At 40.1% G+C, this 23,990-nt stretch overlaps 1 protein-coding gene across 1 annotated transcript in view; it reads left to right on the forward strand.

Annotated features, from left to right (window-relative positions):
* The first annotated feature begins 1,604 nt into the window (after window positions 1-1,604).
* The window catches only part of PPP4R4 (protein phosphatase 4 regulatory subunit 4), a 121,005-nt gene continuing 98,619 nt past the window's right edge, over window positions 1,605-23,990 (forward strand). The window contains exons 1-2 of the mRNA XM_029239695.1: window positions 1,605-1,789; window positions 3,267-3,340. Of these exons, the coding sequence (XP_029095528.1) occupies window positions 1,673-1,789; window positions 3,267-3,340 (191 nt within the window). The 5' untranslated portion in view covers window positions 1,605-1,672. The remainder of the gene's footprint in view (window positions 1,790-3,266; window positions 3,341-23,990) is intronic.

Below are 23,990 nucleotides of genomic sequence, written 5' to 3' on the forward strand. Positions count from 1 at the left end.
ATGCCAGATTAATAGAAATTGGGACATATGTTAGCGTATAAAGTGGAGAAACAGGAACCTTCCTATCTTCATGTGTCATTGGTGGCAGCGCAAACTGGCAAAGCCATTCTGGAGAGTACCATGGCAGAGTGAAACCAAGCAGTGTAGACTCCATGATCTAGCAACTCCATTTCTCTCTTATGGTCCATAAGAGACACGTGTAATACCCATTCCAGCATTGTCTGTGATAACAAGGAACTGCTGGCAACCTAAGTGTTCATTGATTAAGGAACTGGTAAGTAAAATGTGCTAGACGCACAAATCAAATACTTTTAGTGGTCAGAATTAATGAACCTCTGGTATACACAGCCCCACGGGCAGATCTCTAAGACATCATGTTGAGGGGAAAAACAAGAAACAGAATGAGTTCTTATCACAATACCATTCGCGTATATTAAAAATAGATACTTAAACTAAAAGCAGTTATCTTTCGAGGACATGTACATGTACTGGGACATATCTTAAACGAGAGAGAATTCATATGCGGGGTAGAGAAACGGGAGGGTGGAGAAGGAATGAGTGGAAAATAATAAAATAAAAGAGTCGGGTGTTGCTGACTCTTAGGAGGGAAGAGTATGATCAACAAAACTTTTGTCGCTGAGGTCCAAAAACATGGCCCCAATCCCCCTTCCATCGCTTCCTACTCTTAACAGAATCAAATGCAAGCAACTCAGCGTGGCTGCCCAGACCTGGGCTTTTTTCCATAAAGGACCTACCTCTCTACCTTGCCAAGCACTCGGTTCCCCGCACTTCAAGCTCTATTCTGCCTGCACTTCCTACAACCCAAACACACCCAGGCTTCAATCCGAAATGGGCTTACTCTTATTTCTCTTGGAAAAATCCTGTTTAAGATCCAGTTTAAGCGTCTCCTCTCCAGGAATCCTTTTTCTGACGGCTGCCCTTCCCACATGCTAACGCCTCCCGGACTGTATGCCCAAGCACCCCGTCCCCATCAATCCCGCCCACACCAGGTTCTATTTCCTTATTTTGGGTACACACCCCTCCCTCAGGGATAGAGCAGAGTTACGGAGATCTTCGCGTCCACAGATCGTGCGCTGGGGTGGGCGGTCCCACGAATAACCGCATGATAATTCTAGCAACTTAAGCAAGATCCCAGCCCACCTCCCTCTTCTTTGTTTCGCCTCTTATTGGTTCAGCATCTCCGCCCCCGGCTACGGACCCCACTCCTCCACTGGCCGCAGGGAGTGGGAGGCTCTGCGCACGCGCCGCGGCTTCGGGCGCGCTCGGTCGGGGGCGGGGCAAGGGGAGAGAAGAGCAGAGAGACGAGAGCGGTAGGGGGCAGCCGCGACGTTGCGCGGCAGTTGCGTCTGGCCCGCGTGCACGCGACGCCCGGGAGGGGGCGGGGCCGAGGCCGGCACCCCCACCCAGGCCCCGCCCCCGAGGCCCACCCGCGCATCTCACCCCGCCCCCTCGCCTTGGCTGCCCCGCCCCCTCACCTTGGCTGCCCCACCCCCTCGGCGGCCGCGCTCCTTCTCCCGCCGCCTGCTCGCCTCTCGCCCGGCTCCTTCGGCCGAGAGCGGGAGAAAGTCCTGCTGGTGGGCGGCCGCGGGGCTGCGCGCGTCCGGCATCCCGGTGCCGCTCCGGCCCGGGCGGCTAGGGGGCCCGGCGGTCCATGCATCCGCCGCCGCCCGCCGCCGCGATGGAGTTCAGTCAGAACAGTCTGTTCGGCTACATGGAGGACCTGCAGGAGCTCACCATCATCGAGAGGCCGGTCCGCCGGAGCCTCAAGGTGCGCCCCGGGGAGGAGGAACTGCCCGCAGGGCGCCCGGCGGCTTGCCCCTACCCCGACCCCAGCCCGTCCGCTCCCCGAGGCGGCCCGGGACCCTCTCGGAGTCCTGCTGGCCCCCCAGTCCTCCTCCAGTCCCCGGCCGCCGTGTTACCCTAACCCGGCCCTTCTCGGGCCCCCTTCTTCGACGTGGCTCGGGTTCTCCCAGCCTGGACCCCCAGGCCCGAGGGACGGGCATCCGGAGCCAGCCCGCGATCCCTCGGACGCCCTCGGTTTTCTAGTCCCCCGGCCCAGCCCGCCCCGGGCCCTTTCCCCAACCCGCCCCCCAAGAACGGCCGGTCGAGCCCCTGTCGTTCGGGCCAGCCCGGCGTCCTCCCCCGCGCCGTCCCTCTCGCACAGCCGGAGCCCCTCGGTTGCGGTCCTTCTTCCCCCGGCCCTGCAGGAGCTGCCCCTCGCAGCTGCAGCCCGCTTATCCCGCCTCCTCTCCTTGGGGCTCCCCCTCCCCCCGCTTTGGCTCCCCGGTGCTGCTGCCCGGGTTCAGGCCCCAGTCCCACTTCTCAGTCTACACGGCCCCGACTCTTCCCCTGCCTCTCCCAGAGACACCCCAGATCCCATCCCCCTCCTCCCCCATCAGAGCGAGCTCCGGTCCCCCAGTCCCCAAGTCAGCCCGGGCCTCCCTTCTCCTCCCAACTAGCACCCATACTAGAGCCGTCCTGCTACGGGTCTTCAAAGCCCTCTCGACTCTTTGTCCCGATCCTGAGTCACCACGTGTCCTTACCTTCCAGCCCCTCCAGAACTCTAGCTGGGACCCTGCTCCCCAACCTCCTTAAGAGAGTCAACCTTCACTAGGCCCCCCACCTCCCGCTAGCTCCCCGACCCCGCAGAGTCATCTTCCTCCCAGCCTCCCAGAGGCTCCAGCCCTCAATGCTGGCAAAACTAGTGACCTACCACCACCCCCTCCGCCCCCCATTATAGCTCTTTTCACTCCCACCTGCCGCAATATCTCGGATCTTTGATTTCCTTCCAGTCCCAGAGTTTATTCCCTTCCCTCCCCCACTCCAGATTTTGTCTTTCTCATTCTCCCTCGGCTGCAGTCTTCGTTCCCCCTTTTAAGCATTTCCTGGGATGGAAATGCTGGCGAAACAGTCTTGGATATTAGAGACTAAAAGTATGTATATATTTTATATATATACATACAATTGATTTCAGCAAGGTTCTGAAGCCACAATGTGATTCTCAGGCTTCAATCTAGAAGCTAGAAGAGTAAACAAACAAACAAAAAGCCCCCAACCCCCCAAACTCCACCACCTAAACCCAACAATTAGAGACGTCTGAGGTTTGAGGGCGTCAGACCCTTGATTAGTTTTCAGTGACAACGCTAAATTGTGAAACTTTTTCATTAGTCCGTACTCAGATAGGGTCCCTGGAGGCAAGACCGATCCGATGTTTGTGTGCATAATTTGTGTTTTACACTTGACAGACACCAGAAGAAATAGAAAGATTGACAGTTGATGAAGACCTCAGTGATATTGAAAGGGCTGTTTATCTGCTCAGGTATTTCATAAAGTCTTTTTGTGATAATTGCTGCTTGTCCTGTGGCAGCATCCACAAATGATTTCTGAAATGTCATGTTACGGTTCTGTTCAGATTTACTTAACCACTTGAACAGAGTACTTTTGCATGCGCAGCACTTAATTATGTTATAAATTAAGATTTAGGTATGGACTTATGAACTTGAAAACCGAAATCAAATCAGATACCTAGCTTATAGAATATTGCTTGGAGGAGGAGCAGAACAACTAATGGTTTGAGTCTCATTAAAAAAAAATCTTGCAGCTTTGGTTGTCCTCCCATAAGATCCAATAAATTTAGATGAGACTTAAGAATATCCAGTGATTAATTTTAAGTTAATTGCAGAGTATGAACTTTATATGCTATTTACTGTACAGAAAAAAAAATCCACAAATATGGTAGTTCAATTCTTTTCCCTCAGGATATCCTGTTTATATTACTTCTGCTATGTGCGCTTTATAATTTTGCCTGGGAGATTTTAAAATTTAATTGCGCCTACTCTCACTTAAGTTTCATCTTACAAGCTCTACAGAATTGCTTAAGCCTAATGGTTATTACAAATATTTACAAGATTTCTCTCAACTATTTTAAAAATTGTGTTGTGGATTTAACTTCTTAAAAGCTGATGTGAACATTAGTGAAAATATCTATAAAAATACTTCAGAAATAGAAATTTTCCTAAGGCATTTTGTGTACATTGTTTTAAAATTTTTCTTGCACATTTTTCCCCCCCTTTTGGCAAATTAGTTTTCGCTTTTTTTTTTTTGGAATCAGATTTTGAAAACTGGTGTTATTTACCTCCTGGGATATTTGTCATCCTTGTTTCCTTAGCTCAGGTCTACTTTGCCGGTTTCAGGTGCTGGCAAATTTCTTCTTCTTTCTTGTTTTATAGATCATGTTTCTAGTCCCATGATATTCACTGAATGACCCTGTTAAAAAAAAAAAAATCTCTCCTTGATTTCCATTTTCTTAATTCTGCAGCCCATTAGTGACATCTTGGGTTCTATTCTTGTCAGAATTTTAGCATGCTTACAGTTTAGACCATTCTCTTCAGTAATTCTGTTACTTTAAAATGTTTCTGGATCTTAGACCTTATGTTGGGGTTATTTCCCCTCATCTTTTGGTGATTTATGGTAGCCTGCTCTCATCGTTTCTACCTATTTGTTTTATTTTATTATTTTTAAAATTTTCGTTGGAGTATAGTTGATTTACAGTGTTGTGTCAGTTTCAGGTGTGTATCTACCTATTTATTTTAAAGGAAAATGGTTTTATCTATGTATGAATTAACAGTATGTGTTTTTGATGTTTCATAGAGAATATGCCTTTTAACTTAGTTTGCTAATTGTGTAATATTTGAAGTACTTTATTCCTTAATGATTAACATGTCCAATATGGTGAACAGTAGTTGTAAGCAACTGCCTTTTCCCACATTTCTTTTGTTTGGAGTAGGTAGACAACTGGTGAAAATTTGGATAAGCTTCTTTTAGCATACAGCAGTTAATGACTTGAAGTCAGTGCCTACTTACTCCTACTTAATTCTCTCCGTATAAATGCTGGCTGACAATGAGGAAATAGAGAGTTTTGCTCTACTTACTTGCGACAGCAGATACCTTATTTTAGGTATCAGTGACAAGGCTTCTTTTTTAGGGGAGCTTATTTTCTATTTTGCTTTTATTGTTGGCGAACCAGGTCGTCTAAGTTGTTTGAATTTCTCAGACAAAGAACGTAAGTTTCATCCAGTTCTGGAACTGACAAAGCCCTTACAGAGGCAGATGGGTCCTCTCATTCTTAGGAAGAGAGTTTTAAAAGAGATCTGATATCTCCTTTAGTTTCTAGTGGCTCATCTACCTTGAAGGAGGCTTGCAAGGTGACTCAAAAGGCAAACACTAGCTTGGTTGTGCGTGGGCTCTCCAGCTGAGTTCTTCTTTTGTATTCCTACCATCTCACCACCTCCTGGGGGAAAGCGGGATTTTACCTTTAGGCCAGCTTCTGAAGGGATAACAAGACTCCTGCCTGAAGGGTTCTTTCTTCCCTGGGATTCAGGAGAGGGTGTGGGATTGTCTTATGGACATGTTCCAAACTTTGCCTCTGTTAAAGCTGTTAAAGCCTCTTCTCTCATGTATTGAGCCTTCTATTTTAAATGTAATTTATTCCTTTTTTTTCCTATTTGTACTTCCCAATGCTGTAGAATCTAATACTGAGTCCTTTTTTCCCCTCTATGATTTTCAGGTTTATTTTTGAGTACTTTACCTTTTCATCTGTTTTGGATATTTAATATCCAGAATTTTCCTCTTTGCTTTTGAATGTCAGATTTGTTTCTGTAGCTCTCTTATTTTTGTACATTAAATCTATTTTGGAAGATTATGTTACATTAGATTTTAGGGTCAAATGTATAAGTATCGGTAGGAAATGCTTTATGTTAGTGGAGGTTCTGATAGTATTTAAACTGAACCTAGTATCTAAAAAAGCATTATATTGGACTGCTGTCCAATGAAAAACAAATTACACTGTTCATTATATTACCCTAAAATATGGCAGATCAATTATTAATGCTATTTTCATGATTAAGTTTAGAACATTACAGTATTTGAAGATTTGACAAAGATTCTGTGGTTTTACATAAATATGATGCTGATATACCCATCTGTGGCATTTAGCACTGAAACAAAACAACTTTCCTAATAGTCACAGCTTGTGGCTTAGTCAAAAGCATATCACAATATCTTCTTTTAGTTCTCTCTCTTCTTTGTGATTTTGGTGTATATTTTAGGAATAATTTTGTTAGAGAAGGGTCCTAAGTTTGTACACTGTGCTTTCATTAGGTAAACCTTTACTCACATATCTCTAGTTGCCTGTCAGATAAATTCCAGACCCTTAAGCTTGGCATAAGTGACTCCATCTTAGCTCTGCAATGGAATGTTCCACCAGGCCCTCAACTTTTCTTTTTAATAGCTTCACTGAGGTGTCGTTTATATGCCATATGGTTCACCCATTTATAGTTGAGTGGTTTCATGTATTCACAGAGTTGTGTGTTCATCACCACAATCAATTTTAGAGCATTTTCAGAAGAAGCCCTGTACCTATTAGCAGTCAGTCCCCACTTCTGCCCAATCTTCCCAGCCTTTGGGAACCACTAGTCTACCTTCTTTCTTTATGGATTTGCCTATTCTGGACATTTTATGTAAAATTATACAATATGTGGCCTTTTGTGACTGATTTCTTTCACTTAGTATAATGTTTTCAGGGTTCACTGGCATTGTAGCGTGTCAGTACTTTGTTTCTTTTTACTGCCGAATAGTATTCCACTGTGGGAGTATATCACATTTTGTTTGTTCATACACTCGGGTTGTTTCCATGCAGTCCTTCACTTTTTGAAGCAGTCGTGCTGCCTTGTTCACTGTTACTCAGATACATCACGTTCATCCTGAACTCTGCTTTTCCCCATCCTGGAATACCTTTCGTTATACCTCTCCAGTATTTTCCATCCCCAGGATCCAGCTGTAATCTTGCCTCTTTCATAAGGCCTTTCCTAACTGCTGAAACTACATGGGATCTCAGGCTCTGTGAGCTTCCATATCGCTTAGTGGCTGCATACCTTTGTTTTCCTTAACTTGTGTGTGTGCATACGTTGTCTTCAATAGACTGTAAGCTCTTAGAGGGTAAGCTGTTTTTTATTGTTGTTTTGGTTCTTTCTTGTTCTGTGCTATGATATAAATATATACCTCTTAATGGAATAAAGTGTGTTTATTTACCTTAAGATGACCGAAGTGCCAGATGAATTAAGCAACTTTTGACTTTTTTGTATTGTAGGCAATAGAATCAGACAGATTTAGGTTATGTCCTACCACTTACTATCTGTGTGACCATGGGCAAGTTATGATGGTGGTTAAATCCTGGTTTTCTCATCTGCAAAGTGGAAAATAATAATTCTTGTTTCCCAAGGTGGTTAGCCCCAAACACCAAACAGGTACCCAATTAATATTAATTCCCTTCTGTTTCCTTTGCCATGTCCCTAATTCCTTACTCCTTAGGTGCTCAAGGTACATTACAAACTTTTAAAAGAGGATAGCAGTATTAATTTTGTCTTCCGATAATTTAATAAAGTAATAGGCAAGTGAAGTATATCAACTGAAGTTTGTGATAGATATCTATTAACTTCCTTTGCTAATAGTATTTTCAGAATCTTCACATATTATACTTATTTTAAACAGATGGTAAGGTCAGCCTGTTTGAGCAATATTTGCTATTTATATTATGCGTTAAATGTGTTGATTGGTTAATGTATCTAACCTAACTTTTATGTTGCTTACTTTTACAGTCATTTAAAAACGGTTTGTCACTTTGCACTGGGAGTTTTAAAACATTTCACCCTTTGCCTTTTAGGGACAGTCAAATAAAGTACATCGTTAATTAGGAACTTTTCCCCTTTTCTTTCTCTCTCCCCCCACCCCCCCTCCCCCTTTTAAAAAAAAACAGGAGTAAGTGCTCCCCCTAGTGATACCACAGAGTGAGAATCTGCAGCCAAATCTGGAAATAAAAGTGCTGTGAACGGTGCCTATTGCTGATCACGTTTGGGAGCTCTTGCATTCAAGACTAGCACAGGGTAGCAAGGAGGTCATGAGGAAGAACTTTGCTACCAGCTAGTTTTTGGTTGTTTTATCTTTAAGACTACCTGTCCTATTTGCTTGGCAAATGGGAAAAGTTGTGTGAAAATCTCCTTTGTATGCCCTTATTTCTAAGATCTTCTGTATCTCCACATTTCTTTTGCCTTTACTATTCTTTTGATTTCTTTTTTTTTTTGACACCTGTCATTTAGTACTGTTTTGGTGAGGTGGGGTGCTTACGGGGTGTGTGTGTGTGAGATAGAGAGAGAGAGAGAGAGAGAGAGTGTGTGTGTGTGCGTGTGTGTGTGTGTGTGTGTGTGTGTGAGAGAGAGAGAGAGAGAGAAAGAGAGTGTGTGTGTGTGGGGGGGGGGGGGGGGGGCTTGAGTAGCCAGGATTGCATGCCCGGTTTCCTCGAGTGTTGTGCTGGAGAGGCACATCACAATTTTTAATCCCTCACAGCTGGGATGAAGTGGTTAGTTAATCACCCCAAATTGGTTAATATTAATGTGGGGAGTCATAAAAATGATCCAAACTTTCAGTGTTTCATCTTAGTGTAAAAACACATTTGTTTGCGTATCCTTTGTCACAGGTCCACTACCTTTTGAGTGTGGGTCTGCTTAATACAGTTCATAATCCTTTTTCTTGCAGAAATACCCCCATAATGCATTTATAATGTCACGTTCAGGTTTCTTTAAAGTTGAGTGAGAATTTTTTTTATAACTTTATTTGTTTACTTTTATAAATTTGTTTATTTTATTTATTTATTTTTGGCTGCGCTGGGTCTTCGTTGCTGTGTGCGGGCTTTAGTTGCAGTGAGTGGGGGCTACTCTTCGTTGTAGTGCGTAGGCTTCTCATCGCGGTGGCTCCTCTTGTTGCTGAGCACGGGCTCTAGGTGCGTGGGCTTCAGTAGTTGTAGCACATGGGCTCAGTAGCTGTGGCGCGCGGGCTTCAGTAGCTGTGGCTCGCGGGCTCTAGAGCACAGGCTCAGTAGTTGTGGTGCACGGGCTTAGCTGCTCTGTGGCATGTGGGATCTTCCCTGACCAGGGCTCGAACCCGAGTTCCCTGCGTTGGCAGGTGGATTCTTAACCACTGGGCCACCAGGGAAGCTTTAAAGTTGAGTGAGAATTTAAAGATGCTTATGAAGCAGTCTGAAAGCCTGCCTTAGATTTTTTTGATTATTTTTTACTCAGCTTTTGCAAGTTGTCTTGTTCTTCCTAATTCAATAGCAGTTTCCTTTAGCAACTTATCTTTGTTGAGTTTTTCTAAAACTTTCAATTTAGTTGTCATAGAAACGACTCTGTCTTTGCATTCATATGTTTATGTAATAATTATGTAATTGCAGTATCAAGTAAATTGGGATAAGCTGGTGTGAGAACAAACACAGCTGACTCTTGGTTACAACTCAACTGGTTAGAGCAGAAGCATGTGGGCATTTCAGAGAGTAGCCTATTAGCTATAAGCTTTCAGTTTGCCTTTGGCAGGGAAGTGGAGAGTGTTGCTTAGCTGGGACAGTCTTTTAACACCTTGTTGAGAGAGATACCATCCCTTTTCAGAACATGCACTGAGATGATCTTGCTTCAACCTTGGATACCCATGATATTCCTCTCTTGTCTCTGCATTGAGTTGGGTCCATGGCCTGGTCTGTTCTTCCTTCACCGTTCTATTCTTAAAAAAAAAAAAAAAAATTAATGGATTAAGAATCTCAGTTAAAGAGGTACTTTCCTAAACATATATTTTATTTGTTTTTTAAAACAAACTTTTGGAACATATGCAGAAATGAGCACACGTCATAAATATACAGCTTGTTATATTTTCACAAGTTAAAAAACACCCATCTAACCAGCATCCAGATTATGAAATAGGACATAACCTGTTGTATTAGCCTGATAGCTTCCCATTTACCCTTGTCTAGTTTCCCCCGTTCCCTGCAAAGGGTAACTGTACTATCCTAACTTCTAACACCATAGGTTAGTTTGCCTGAGTTTGAACTCTATACAGTAGGAACCACGGAATATACTGTTTTGTGTTTAGCTTCTTTTGCTCAGCCTTTAAAAAAAGAGATCTTTCCGTATTGTTGCATGGAGAAATAGATTGTTCATTCTCATTCCTGTATGGTATTCCATTATATGAATATACCATGTCATTTACTTAACTCTTGGTGGACATTTCTCTTGTTTTCAGTCTTTGGCTATTATGAATAATGCCGCTATGAACATTCTTGTACAAGTCTTTTGGTGAATATATGTAGGCATTTCTTTTAGGTGTCTTCATAGAACTAGAACTGTTGGTCACAGCATATGCATATGTCCAGCTTAGAAGTTACTGCTAAACAATTTTCCAAAGTGGTTGTACCAGTTTATACTTCTACCAGCAGTGCAGGAGTGGTCCCACCCTATATTTTTTAGGAAACAAAAATGACAAACTTTCTAGTACATAAATTTCTAGTATATCTGTAATGAACTACCTACCTAATAGCCCATAGAATTTTCTGTTATTCTGTGTATGATTTACTTAGGTCACGTAAATTTTTTCTTTCCCTATAAGAGAGTTTCAATAAATTTTTACAATTAGTTTTTATTTATTTATTTATTTATTTTCAGCTGTGTTGGGTCTTCGTTGTTGCTCGCGGGCTTTCTCTAGTTGTGGTGAGCAGGGGCTGCTCTTTGTTGTGGTGCGCGGGCTTCTCATTGCGGTGGCTTGTCTTGTTGCGGAGCACGGGCTCTAGGTGCGCGGGCTTCAGTAGTTGTGGCTCGCGAGCTCAGTAGTTGTGGCTCATGGGCTCTAGAGCGCAGGCTCAGTAGTTGTGGTGCACGGGCTTAGTTGCTCCGCGGCATGTGGGATCTTCCCCGACCAGGGCTAGTGTCCCCTGCATTGGCAGGCCCGTGTCCCCTGCATTGGCAGGTGGATTCTTAACCACTGCGCCACCAGGGAAGTCTCTACAATTAGTTTTTATTCTGCTAGACTGCTTGGTTAGAAGGTCTTCTTTCATGGGTACCACCTCCAGTACCATTAAACCACAGAGGAAAGTCCAGTGATCTTTATATCTCTACCTCTTTCAACTTGGATATTTTGCTTTTTGCAGTGCCTTTTGTTGTACGTGGTGGCCACCAAATGTGGGAGGCAGGGAGAAAGTGTTCAGACTTAGTTCTTCACAGTCACCACCTTTTTGGCTTTATGATATTGGTATGTGGTAATCAGGTCAGACATAATTGCAAAATCTATTATATCCTTGTCTGTGGCTGTGCCTTGCAGTGTAATTTTCCCTCCAAATCAGAGATGTTAATAATGGAGATTTATAATGCAACTAATAGTTACTTTAGAGTGAATCTTAGGAGTTCAGGTTAAAACATACAAAATATTAATTGAGTACTTAGTATGTGTTAGGCGTCTCCTGGAGAACAAGTGGCATTGTACCAGCAGATACTTGTGTTCAAGGAAGTACTTGTTTAAGGAAGCAAACGCACTTTTCTGAAGTTTCACTAGAATAGAAGTCACCACTAGTTAATAAGTATGTTGGGCATTGAGAAGGCAGTATGTAGTGTCGGAAATACTCTAAGACAGGCCCAGAAATATTCTTGGAGGCCGAGGCTTGCTCATTTATCTATTGAGAGACCTTGGGTAAGTTGCTTATCTGAGTCCAAGCCTCCTAATCTAAACTGGGAAGAGCAAAACCTACATTGCAGGATTGTTGAGAAGATTAGAGGAAGTGCATGCAGAGGACACAATGCCTGGTGTAGAGTTGTGTTCAGTAAAGGGTAATTGCTGTTGGTCTTTTAAATCAGCTGTTGGCAATTCAGAGCATACTTTACTTTGGATGCATAGGCAACTTCCTATCCAGAAACTTCATGTAGTTATAAAATTTTCTCTCCAGATGGTGCCCCTTTGCAGTTAATTCTCCACCCTGACCCTAGGCAACCGATGATCTGCTTTTTGTCACTATACATTAGTGACAGATTCTTCTGCTCTAGAATGTAGACATGTTTTCATATCTCTTGGATAAATGCCTAAGAATGGAATGCTGGATCACTGGATGAGTATATATACACTTCATTTCAGTTCTGTTGAGGTATATTGACATCTAATAACCTGCACATATTTAAACTGTACAGTTTGATGAATTTTGACCTCTATGTATGTACCCATAAAGCTATCATCACCAGTAAGATAATGAACATACCCATCACTCCCCAAAGTAACTTTGTAATATCCTCTCCCTTTCTTCTTTTTTTTTTTTTTAACATCTTTATTGGGGTATAATTGCTTTACAATAGCGTGTTAGTTTCTGCTTCTCCCTTTCTTCTGATAGCCTCTCCGGCTCCAGGCAACCACTGACCTGCTTTCTGACGCTACAGATCAGTTTTCAGTTTGTAGAATTTTATAGAAAGGAGTCATACAGTAGCTACTCTTTCGTCTGGCTTCTTTTACTCAACATATTTATTTGGAATTTCATTCATGATGTTGCATGTATCAATAGTTTATTCCTTTTTATTATTGTTAATTATACCATTTTAAAGATATAGCACATTTTGTTTATCCATGCACCAGTGGATGGACATTTGGGTAACTTCAAGTTTTTGGCGATTACAAACCAAGTGGCTGTAAACATTCATGTACAGATCTTTGTGTGGACATGTGCTGTCTTTCCTCTGGTGAATAGCTAGCAGTGGAATGGCTGGGTCGTATAGTAGGCGTATGTTTACATTTTCAAGAAACTGCTAAACTGTTTCAAGTGATTATACAGTTTTACATTTCCACCAGGAGAGTGTGAGAGTGTGAATTGCTCCATAATACTTACCGACACTTGGTATGATAAGTCTTTTTGGTTTTAGGTCATTCTGGTGGTATTACCAGTGGTCTAGTGTAGTGGTATTTCACTGTATTTATAATTTGGATTTCCCAAATGACCAGTGGACATTGAACGTCTTTACATGTGATTATGAGTCAGATTGCTGTGGTCTAATTTTGATGAGGTCTAATTCGTTGATTTTTTTTCATTATAGTTAGTGCTTTTTGTGTTATATGTAAGAAATCCTTGCCAAATCTAGGTCAATTAAATTTTCTTTTAGAAGTTTTGAGGTTTTAGCTCTTAATTTCAGGTCTCTGATTCATTTCCACTTAAATTTTGTATGTGGTGTAAGGTAAGGATTGAGGTTAATTTTTTTTTTCCACATAGCTGTAGTGTACAGTGGAAAAGGGCCAGTTTGCTACTGTAAGAATCAGGGGACCTGGTGTCTTATCCCTGCTATCACATTCAAGTCACTTAAGTTCTTCAGACATTGTTTCCCCCTCTTCTCTCCAGAGGATATGATGGGTTGGACCTCAGAATTTAAAGTTCCCTCTTGCTTCAGCAGGCTGTCTTCAATTCTAAGAAAGAAGATAAGGAAAAGATGTTGAACCTCAGTTTCTTATTTCATCCACTGGGCGGTGCTAATGGACATTCCTGTAAGGGCAAAAACTCCTTGGATAGGTGAACAGTTTCAGAGCTTTTAAAAAAGGTCACCTTTGAAGAAGATATTCATAATTCAGAAAGTGTCTGTGTTTCATTAAGGAGTAGATGCAATAATATTATAATAAAACCTAAAATACTGTTTGTCACCGGAAAAATACCAGAGTAGAACAATATTTTCTTTAAAGAGTTCTGTATATTTGGTTTTAATATGTTTTGGGCAGAATGAGAGTTATAGGGCTAGCATAAAAATATTTACATATTCAGGTGAAAAATTAGACTGAGAATTCTGATGGATTTAGAATTTTCATCGAAATTCTCTTGGTAATAAGCTTGTAAACTGTATTTGCTTGGAAACACTTTTGGTAATAAAATTATAAACTATATCTCCTTGAGTAGTAGACATCGTTGCAGAGGAAAAGGATTCACAAAAGTACAGCCTGGGCATCTCTCCTTGTAGCTCTGGTGATGGTGGGGAGGGAGGGAGGGGGGATGATGTACACATACAGTTTGTGTGTGTGTGTATCTCACATAATTTTCCAGTTATTTGTGGGGTTTTTCCAGATACCTTCCTGTTATTCGTTTCTAGTTTAATTCTGTAATGGGCACAGAACACACTTTGCTTGAATTTATTTCTTTTAAATTTGCTGAGGTTTGTTTTTTGGCCAGAACACGGGTCGATCTTGGTGATTATTCCATGTATATTTGAATGTGTATTCTCCCGTTGTTGGTGTAATGTTCTATAAATGTCAATTAGTAAATTTGGTTGATATATTTCAGATCTTCTGTATCTCTAAGGATGTTTGCTACTTGTTCTACTGACTAAACAACTGGAATACTGAAGTCTCTAACTATAATTGCAGATTTGTCTACTTCTTTCAAATATATCATTTTTACCAGTAGTTTATGTATTTTGATATTTGTAATTAACGCATATACAATTAGGGTTGTTATATTTTCTTGGTGAAGTAACCCCTCGTAGCTATGTAATGTTTGTTTTTATCCCTAGAAATATTCCTTGTGTGAAGTCTACTTTATCTCATAGTGATATACTCACTCCAGCTTTCTTTTGGTTAGTGTTTACACAGTATATCTTTTAATGACCTTTTGCTTTTCTTAAAATAATTTTTATTTTGGAATTATTTTAGATTTCCAGAGAAGTTACAAAGATAGTTTAGAGTTACGGTATGCCTATTACCAGTTTCCCCTAAAGCTAACGTTTTACATAACCATGGTATATTGGTTAAAAGTAAGAAATTAACATTGGTGTAACACTATTTACTAAGTGCCAGACTCTGTTTGGATTTCACCAGTTTTTTCACTAATGTCCTTTTTTTCCTGTTTCAGAATCTAATCCAGGATATCACATTGCATTTAGTTATCCCATCTCCTTAATCTCCTCTGGGCTATGACACATTCTTAGTCTTTCTTTGCTTTTCATGATCTTGACAGTTTTAAAGAGTACTGGTCAGGTGTTTTGTCGAATGTCCCTCAACTTGTGTTTGTCTTGATGTTTTTCTCACTGTTAGATTGGAGTTATGGGCTTTTGGGAAGAATGCCGTAGAGGAGACGTGCCTCTCTCATCCCATCATTTCAGGGGTACATGACATCAGCATGACTTATCACTGGTGGTGTTAATCTTGATCACTTAGTTGAAGTTGCATCTGCCAGATTCCTCCACTGTTTGAGTGGTGAGAGAGGACCTCCCAGCCTTGTTCCTGATCTTTGGGGGAAAGCATTCAGTCTCTCATCATTAAGTCATTAAGTATGATGTTGGCTGTAGGTTTCTTATAGATACTATTAAGTTAAGGAAGTTTCCTCAAGTCCTAATTTGATGACAGTTTTTTTAAAATCATGAATGAATATTAAATCTTGTTGAATGTTTTTTTCCTGAATCTATTGACATCATATATGGCTTTTCTTATTTAGTCCTTAATATGGTGAATTACACTGATCAGTTTTCAAATGATGAACCAGCCTTGCATCCTTGGGATGAAATCTACTCGGTCATGATGTATGAGTCTTTTATATGTTTCTGGACTCTGTTTGCTACTATGTTTTTGAGGATTTTTGCATCTATTTTAATGAGAGATATTGGTTTGCAGTTTTATTATAATATCTGTGCCTAGTTTTTGGTTTTAGGGGAATGCTCATGAGATGACTTGTGAAGTGGTTTTCTATTTTTCTGGAAGAGATTGTCTAGAATCGATATTATCTCTTCCCTAAATGTTAGATAGAATTCACCCATTAAACCATCTGGGCCTGGAATTTTATTTTTGAAAGATTTTTAACTAAAAATTCTACTTATTTAATAGATATATGGGTATTTGGGTCATTTATTTCCTCTATTTATTATTATTATTTTTTAATGTTTTCCTGTTTTCAATTTCACTGATTTTCTAATATTTATTATTTCCTTCCTTCTGCTTGCTTTACATTTAGTTTTCTCTTCTTTTTCTAGTTTTTTAAAAATTTATTTAATTTTGGCTGCATTGGGTCTTCGTTGCTGCGTGTGGGCTTTCCGCGAGAGGGGGCTACTCTTCGTTGCAGTGCATGGGCTTCTTATTGTGGTGGCTTCTCTTGTTGTGGAGCACCGGCTCTAGGCACGCGGGCTTCAGTAGTTGTGGCACGTGGGCTCAGTAGTCGTGGCTCGCGGGCTCCAGAGCGCAGGCTCAGTAGTTGTGGCACATGGGCTTAGTTGCTCTGTGGCATGTGGGATCTTCCCAGACCAGGGATTGAACCTATGTCGCCTGCACTGGCAGGCAGATTCTTAACCACTGTGCCACCAGGGAAGTCCCTTCTTTCTCTAGTTTCTTAAAGGGAAGCTCAGGTTATTGATTTTTAGATCGTTCTTCTATCCTGATATATGCATTTTAATGCTATAAGTTTCCCTTTAGCTGCATCCTACAAATTTTGATATGTTGTATCTTCATTATCATTTAGTTGAAAAAGTTTTTAAATTTATCTCAAGACTTCTTCTTTGACTCATGAAACTCATGAGTCATTTAGAAGTGTGTTGTTTTATTTCCATATATTTGGAGATTTTCTGCATATCTTTTTGTTACTGATTTCTAATTTAGTTCCATTATGGTTTGAGCATGTACTTGCTCTGATTTCTATGACCTCCCCTTTTTCCCCATTACAGCTCTGACTTCATTTCTTACTATTCCCTTCTTCGCTTAGTGTGTTCTCCAGCCATCCTTGCTATTCATTAAATACACCAAGTACACATTTACCTCAGGGCTTTTGCACTTGCTGTTCCTTCTGCTTTTAATGTTTTTTTCCTCACATATCCGCATTGCATTGCTAGCTCTATCACTTCCTTCAGATCTTTTCTCAAATTTGGGTTGTCTACTTATCTAGGATAAATGGCACCAACATCTACTTAATGTCACAGGTTAAAAACCTGGGCGTATCCTCAGTTTTTCCTGCTCCTCGTCGCTGCTATTTAAGCAGATTAATAAATCTTTTTTCTTTTTTAACAAAGTGGGAACATTCACACGGTTTCTGTAGTTTTCTGAGATACACATTGTTTAAAAAACATTTGTTTCGTCAAGATGGTTTTCAAATATTGGATTAGCAGAAACCTGCTGGAGGGTCAGAAATTCCAACGTTTTACTCATTTCTTTTGGTATAATGGTGAGTAAGTAGATGTGGCCTCCTTTCTTTTTTTTTTTTTTCTTCCAGAAAAATATTTCTTAATGTTCCAAAATGGCATATATTTTATTAGTTAACTCTAGTCTCTTATTTATTATACAGGAGTATATATATAATCCGTCTCTAGGCTAATTTTATGTCTCTTTTTATTCAGCAGTGAGAGCTATGTAACTTGTGTTTTTCTTTTAATCCCTGTTGTTAAGAAACACAGAGCATGGCCACAAACCACCTGTGTGACCTTGGGAGCATCATTTAGCTCCTCTGAATTCTGTCGGTGAAGTGAGGGAGTTGTACTAATCATGCTGCCGAGACTCCTCCTTGCTCTGTGACTCTGTAAACTTAACTCCGTGCTCACCCTGGTTATCAGCTTTCCTCAGGTGGTTAGTACATACATTTCTCTTCTCCTTCAAAATTATTTACTTTTCTCTAGCTAACCCCCCCCCCCCCCAAACTCAGGATATACTAGTCAGCTCTGATTCTTTTGACTAGTATTTTCTAAAAAAATACTAAAGTGTTCAATATTTTGCATGTTTAAACATGTGTGCTGCTCTAAATCCTTTTGTTTTGTGTAGGTAAACAGAATATACATAGGAATAGAGTGACTTGTTATTTTATTTAATCATTATTTCATAGTAAAAGTCACTACGTATTATGATTTTAAAGGTCCATTATACTGCTTAGTTTCTTCATGATTCCCATACGAAAAGCATGTGGACCTAGTCTGGACAACATATCTTGAGATAGGGCTTCCCTGGTGGTGCAGTGGTTAAGAATCCACCTGCCAATGCAGGGGACATGGGTGCGAGCCCTGGTCTGGGAAGATCCCACATGCCGCGGAGCAATTAAGCCCGCGAGCCACAGCTACTGAGCCTGTGCTCTAGAGCCCTTGCTCCACAACAAGAGAAGCCCGTGCACCGCGACAAAGACTGGTCCCTGCTCGCTGCAACTAGAGAAAGCCCGTCCACAGCAACAAAGATCCAGTGCACCCCAAAATAAATAAATAGAATAATAAGTAAATTTATTTAAAAAATTTAAGCATAAAATCTTGAGATATATTTATAATTTAGGTAGGATATATACATCATTATTTACTCCTATAGATCCATATTTACTCATTGACTTACAAATGGTGTAAGTAGCAATTATATTTCCTTAGATGATATTTTTCTTCAGGATAACTATAACTGGAGGACTGGTAATTCATGTATTGCTGAAAGGAATGATAGGAATGTCTGAAGTAGTTCTTTTACTATAAGGGACAGTAGGGAGAAAATTGGCTTTGTTTCTCTTAAAGAAGAAAATATTCGTGTGAAATTAAATTAATAGTTATTTAGGAACGCATGAGGGATCTTAATTTTGTTGTTTTATTTAAATCAGATCCTTGCTTTGTGGAGGTAGTATCCTGACCCCGGCAATAGCTAGCTAGTTAACCTTGAAAAACTTCCATAGTCTCTGTGGATGTTGGTTTCTTTAGTGTCGTAGTGTAAGGGGGTGAATTATATGTCTAAGTCCCTCTTCAACTCCACCATTCCATTATATCATATCATTAGCATTAGAGAAAAGGAATCATTGTTTCACACAGCTTTTACAGGTTGATTTGGGGTGACTAATGAGCTTTTACATTTTGTAATTGATTTGTTTGTACTCTATTTCTTCTGATTTGGTGCCCCATTTACAGTAATATCAGTCGAATGAGTAGACAGGATCCATGCATATTGTGTTAGGGACTCGCTTTCTGTGTCATATTCTCCGCTCCTAGACTTAGCATCTCCCTGACGTGATTTCCAAATACGTGGCTATAGCCTTGGGCTTTTCTCCCAGACTTTGGGCCAGGGCTGCTTGCTGGGTGCTGCCACCACCATATCTCTACCAGAATACCTTGCTGGTTTTTCAAACTCAGTGTGCCCCAAACTGAATTCATCACTTTTCATCAAAGTATGCCTGCATTTGTTATTGAAGCCTGACCATCCTTTTAAATTGTACTGGAGGGAAACCTGGCAATAATTTTGTACGCTTTCTTTTTCTCTCAGTAATTAGTTTTGTATCAAGTCCTATTGATTTTATTTCTGCAAGAAGCCACTCAGATACACAGAATCAGAGAGCTTTGTTTTTACAGTTTTCTTTCTACTTGCAGAGCACAGTGGCTGGTAGATCCTGAATGTTCAGTAAGTCTATCTGAAGTGATTGAATAAATCCCCTCAGCCTGGGACCTTTGAACACACTGTTCCTTCTACTCTCGCTTGTCACTGATTCCTACTCATCTTTCAGGGCTCAACTTTTTAGGGAAGGCCTCCTCTACCTCCGAACTAAGCGATGTTCTTGATAGTACCGTGTACTGTTCCTGTATAGGTCTTTGTACACTTAGGATGATTCCGTTGATTTTTGTTGTTTTTTTTAACTTGTGTCTTCTCTGACTGTGAAGCTCTAACAGGGCAGGGTTTGTATCTGTCTGTACCACCATGTCCCTGCCAGGGCTTAGCTCAGTGTCCAGTATATAATAAGCACTCAGTCCATATTTGTCATCTGACAAATTCTCTGGCTAGGCATAAAGCATTATTAGATTGTGCTGGAGACTACAGAACCAGTGCCTGGTACCCAGCAGCTCTGGAATAAATACTTGCTGAATTATTGAACATATCAGTCCACCTGTCTTCTGTAGGTTAAGTAATCTGGTCTCCTTCCCTTCCTATGATAGCTGTTTATCATCTTTCCTTTCTGCAGGTGACAGGGTGGTTTTTTCTTTCTGCAGGTGATTTTTTTTCTCTTTCTTTTTTTTATAGCTGTCAGTTACTATTCTGTTTTCCTCCTGGGCTCCCCACTTACTAGATTGGCTGCTATGTAAACCCAGTCCTCTTAGCTATCCCCTTTCCCTTGCTATGTCCTATATCTATATATTTTTTAAAAATATTTTTAATGGATTTTTTACTACCATTTGTTAATGGGGAAATAAGCTGATTAAAAAGAATAATGGGAGATATTGCAACGTTTCCAGGAATCTTCCAAGTTTGTGTAGTTATTCCTGAACTCATTTTTTACGTACCTTTCAATACTCCTGTTAGAGCTCATATATTTAGGGCAGCCATTAGTAATCTTCCCTTTTACTCTTTGCAAAATACTGTAGAACAATGATTTTCAATTTTTTTTTTACCATGATTCTTTAAGGAATACATTTAAAATTGTGACCTAGTATATACACACATGTTTGTGTGTGGGAATTAATATATATATAATTGAAACTAAATTTTAATAACTATTATCCTTCTACGTATACTAAATTAAAAACATATCAAAGTTACCATGCAGTATTATCCTGTTAATATTGAAATATATGGAAAAAACCCAAAATAAAAAATACAAAAACAAAAATAAGGAAAGATTTATGAGTGCAGCAGGTGTGTTTGCTCCTTAATAAGTTCATTCCACCCCAGAACACTTGAGGATAATGCTCATCTTGCGTACCGTTGTGAGATTTGACGTGGGGTGTGAGGGAGAGAGGAAAGGTTAGAGTAGTTCTAAGATGTGTCCATGGAGAAGCAGAGGGCTGTTGGTACCTCTGTTGGTAAAAGGAGGGAGGGGAAAAATGAGCTCAAGTTTTCATATGTGAAGTTGAAGAGCCGTTCAAAAGGAAATGCTCTCTTTATTACTGGTGACACTGCTTTAGTCAGAAGAGTAGTTTGTCTCCTCTTCACAATGCATGATACTTCCGTATGCTATGTTGACATGACAATGCATGATACTTCTGTACGCTATGTTGGCATGACATTGGGATGGTAAAAGATGTATACCGGAAATTTCAGTAAAAGAATTTGTTGTAACATGAATATTACTAAATAATTTGTGTGCACATTTTTCTCTTGCAAAATTATCACCTTAGAGACATTTTTAGGCTGAGAATTCAGCCACTTCTTATGAGAGATGGAACGATGACCCTTAGTGGTCTAGTAGCCCTAGGGTATGGACTTACAAATCATAGGTTGGAATCCTGGCTCTAATGTTTAGTAGTTGGAATACTTTTGGGAAGTCACGTTTTTTTTTTTCTGGGACTCAGTTTCCTCAACTCTAAATTAAGGATATGAGTATATTGCATATGTATTGTCAACATTAACATGATAATGTATGTAAAGCATCTTGTGTGGCAATAGACCCTTAAATGTTGGGTTTTTTTTTTTTTTTTTGGAAAATGGTTTTTTATTAGATAATTTATTTTTTTATTTTTCTGAATTTTATTTTATTTATTTATTTATTTATTTATACAGCGGGTTCTTATTAGTTATCTATTTTATACATATTAGTGTATATATGTCAATCCCAATTTCCCAGTTCATCACACCCTGCCCCCCTACCCGCTTTCCCCCACTTGGTGTCCATACGTTTGTTCTCTACATCTGTGTCTGTTTCTGTCTTGCAAACTGGTTCATCTGTACCATTTTTCTAGATTCCACATATATGCGTTAATATACGATATTTGTTTTTCTCTTTCTGACTTACTTCACTCTGTGTGACAGTCTAGGTCCATCCACGTCTCTACAAAGGACCCAATTTCATTCCTTCTTATGGCTGAGTAATATTCCATTGTATATATGTACCACATCTTCTTTATCCATTTGTCTGTTGATGGGCAAATGGTTGCTTCCATGCCCTGGCTCTTGTAAATAGTGCTGCAGTGAACATTGGAGTGCATGGCCTTTTTGAATTGCGGTTTTCTCTGGGTATATGCCTGGTAGTGGGATTGCAGGGTCATATGGTAATTCTATTTTTAGTTTTTTAAGGAACCTTCATACTGTTCTCCATAGCGGCTGTATCAGTTTACATTCCCACCAGCGGTGCAAGAGGGTTCCCTTTTCTCCACACCCTCTCCAGCATTTGTTGTTTGTAGATTTTCTGATGATGCCTATTTCTAACTGGTGTGAGGTGATACCTCATTGTAGTTTTGATTTGCATTTCTCTAATAATTAGTGATGATGAGCAGGTTTTCATGTGCTTCTTGGCCATCTGTATGTCTTCTTTGGAGAAATGTCTATTTAGGTCTTCTGCCCATTTTTGGATTGGGTTTCTTGTTTTTTTAATATTCAGCTACATGAGCTGTTTTTATATTTTGAAGATTAATCCTTTGTCCATTGATTCGTTTGCACATATTTTCTCCCATTCTGAGGTTGTCTTTTCGTCTTGTTTATAGTTTCCTTTGCTGTGCAAAAGCTTTTAAGTTTCATTAGGTCCAATTTGTTTATTTTTGTTTTTATTTCCATTACTCTAGGAGGTGGATCAAAAAAGATCTTGCTGTGATTTATGTCAAAGAGTGTTCTTCCTATGTTTTCCTCCAAGAGTTCTATAGTGTCCGCTCTTACATTTAGGTCTTTAATCCATTTTGAGTTTATTTTTGTGTATGGTGTTAGGGAGTGTTCTAATTTCATTCTTTTACATGTAGATGTCCAGTTTTCCCGGCACCACTTACTGAAGGGACTGTCTTTTCTCCACTGTATATCCTTGCATCCTGTGTCATGGATTAGTTGACCATAGTTGCATGGGTTTATCTTTGGGCTTTCTATCCTGTTCCATTGATCTGTATTTCTGGTTTTGTGCCAGTACCATATTGTCTTGATTACTTTAGCTTTGTAGTATAGTCTGAAGTCAGGGAGTCTGATTCCTCCAGCTCCATTTTTTCCCTTCAAGGCTGCTTTGGCTATTCGGGGTCTTTTGTGTTTCCATACAAATTTTAAGATTTTTTGTTTTTAGTTCTGTAAAAAATGCCATTGGTAATTTGATAAGGATTACATTGAATCTGTAAGATTGCTTTGGGTAGTATAGTCATTTTCACAATATTTCTTCCAATCCAAGAACGTGGTATATCTCTCCATCTATGTGTGTCCTCTTTGATTTCTCTCATCAGTGTCTTAGAGTTTTCTGAGTACAGGTCTTTTGTCTCCCTAGGTAGGTTTATTCCCAGGTATTTTATTCTTTTTGTTGCAATGGTGAATGGGATTATTTCCTTAATTTCTCTTTCTAATCTTTCGTTGTTAGTGTAGGAATGCAAGAGATTTCTGTGCGTTAATTTTGTATCCTGCAACTTTACCGAATTCATTGATTAGCTCTAGTAGTTTTCTGGTGGCATATTTAGAATTCTCTATGTAGAGTATCATGTCATCTGCAAACAGTTACAGTTTTACTTCTTTTCCAATTTGGATTCCTTTTATTTCTTTTTCTTCTCTGATTGCCGTGACTAGGACTTCCAAAACTGTGTTGAATAATAGTGGCGAGAGTGGACATCCTTGTCTTGTTCCTGATCTTAGAGGAAATGCTTTCAGTTTTTCACCATTGAGAATGATGTTTGCTGTGGGTTTGTCATATATGGCCTTTATTATGTTGAGGTAGGTTCCCTCTATGCCCACTTTCTGGAGAGTTTTTATCATAAATGGGTGTTGAATTTTGTCAAAAGCTTTTTCTGCATCTATTGATATGACATACGGTTTTTTTCTTCAATTTGTTAATGTGGTGTATCCCATTGATTGATTTGCATATATTGAAGAATCCTTGCATTCCTGAGATAAATCCCACTTGATCATGGTGTATGATCCTTTTAATTTGTTGCTGGATTCTGTTTGCTAGTGTTTTGTTGAGGATTTTTGCATCTATATTCTTCAGTGACATTGGTCTGTAATTTCCTTTTTTAGTGGTATCTTTGTCTGGTTTTGGTATCAGGGTGATGGTGACCTCGTTGAATGAGTTTGGGAGTGTTCCTTCCTCTGCAGTATTTTGGAAGAGTTTTAAGGATGGTTGTTAGCTCTTCATTAAATGTTTGATAGAATTCCCCTGTGAAGCCATCTGGTCCTGACTTATGTTTGTTGGAAGAATAATCACAGTTTCAGTTTCATTACTTGTGATTGGTCTGTTCATATTTTCTATTTCTTCCTGGTTCAGTCTTGGAAGC

The sequence above is a fragment of the Monodon monoceros genome, unplaced genomic scaffold (genome assembly GCF_005190385.1).
Source record: "Monodon monoceros isolate NGI ecotype Baffin Bay Population unplaced genomic scaffold, NGI_Narwhal_1 Super_Scaffold_21, whole genome shotgun sequence".
NCBI classification, from domain to species: domain Eukaryota; kingdom Metazoa; phylum Chordata; class Mammalia; order Artiodactyla; family Monodontidae; genus Monodon; species Monodon monoceros.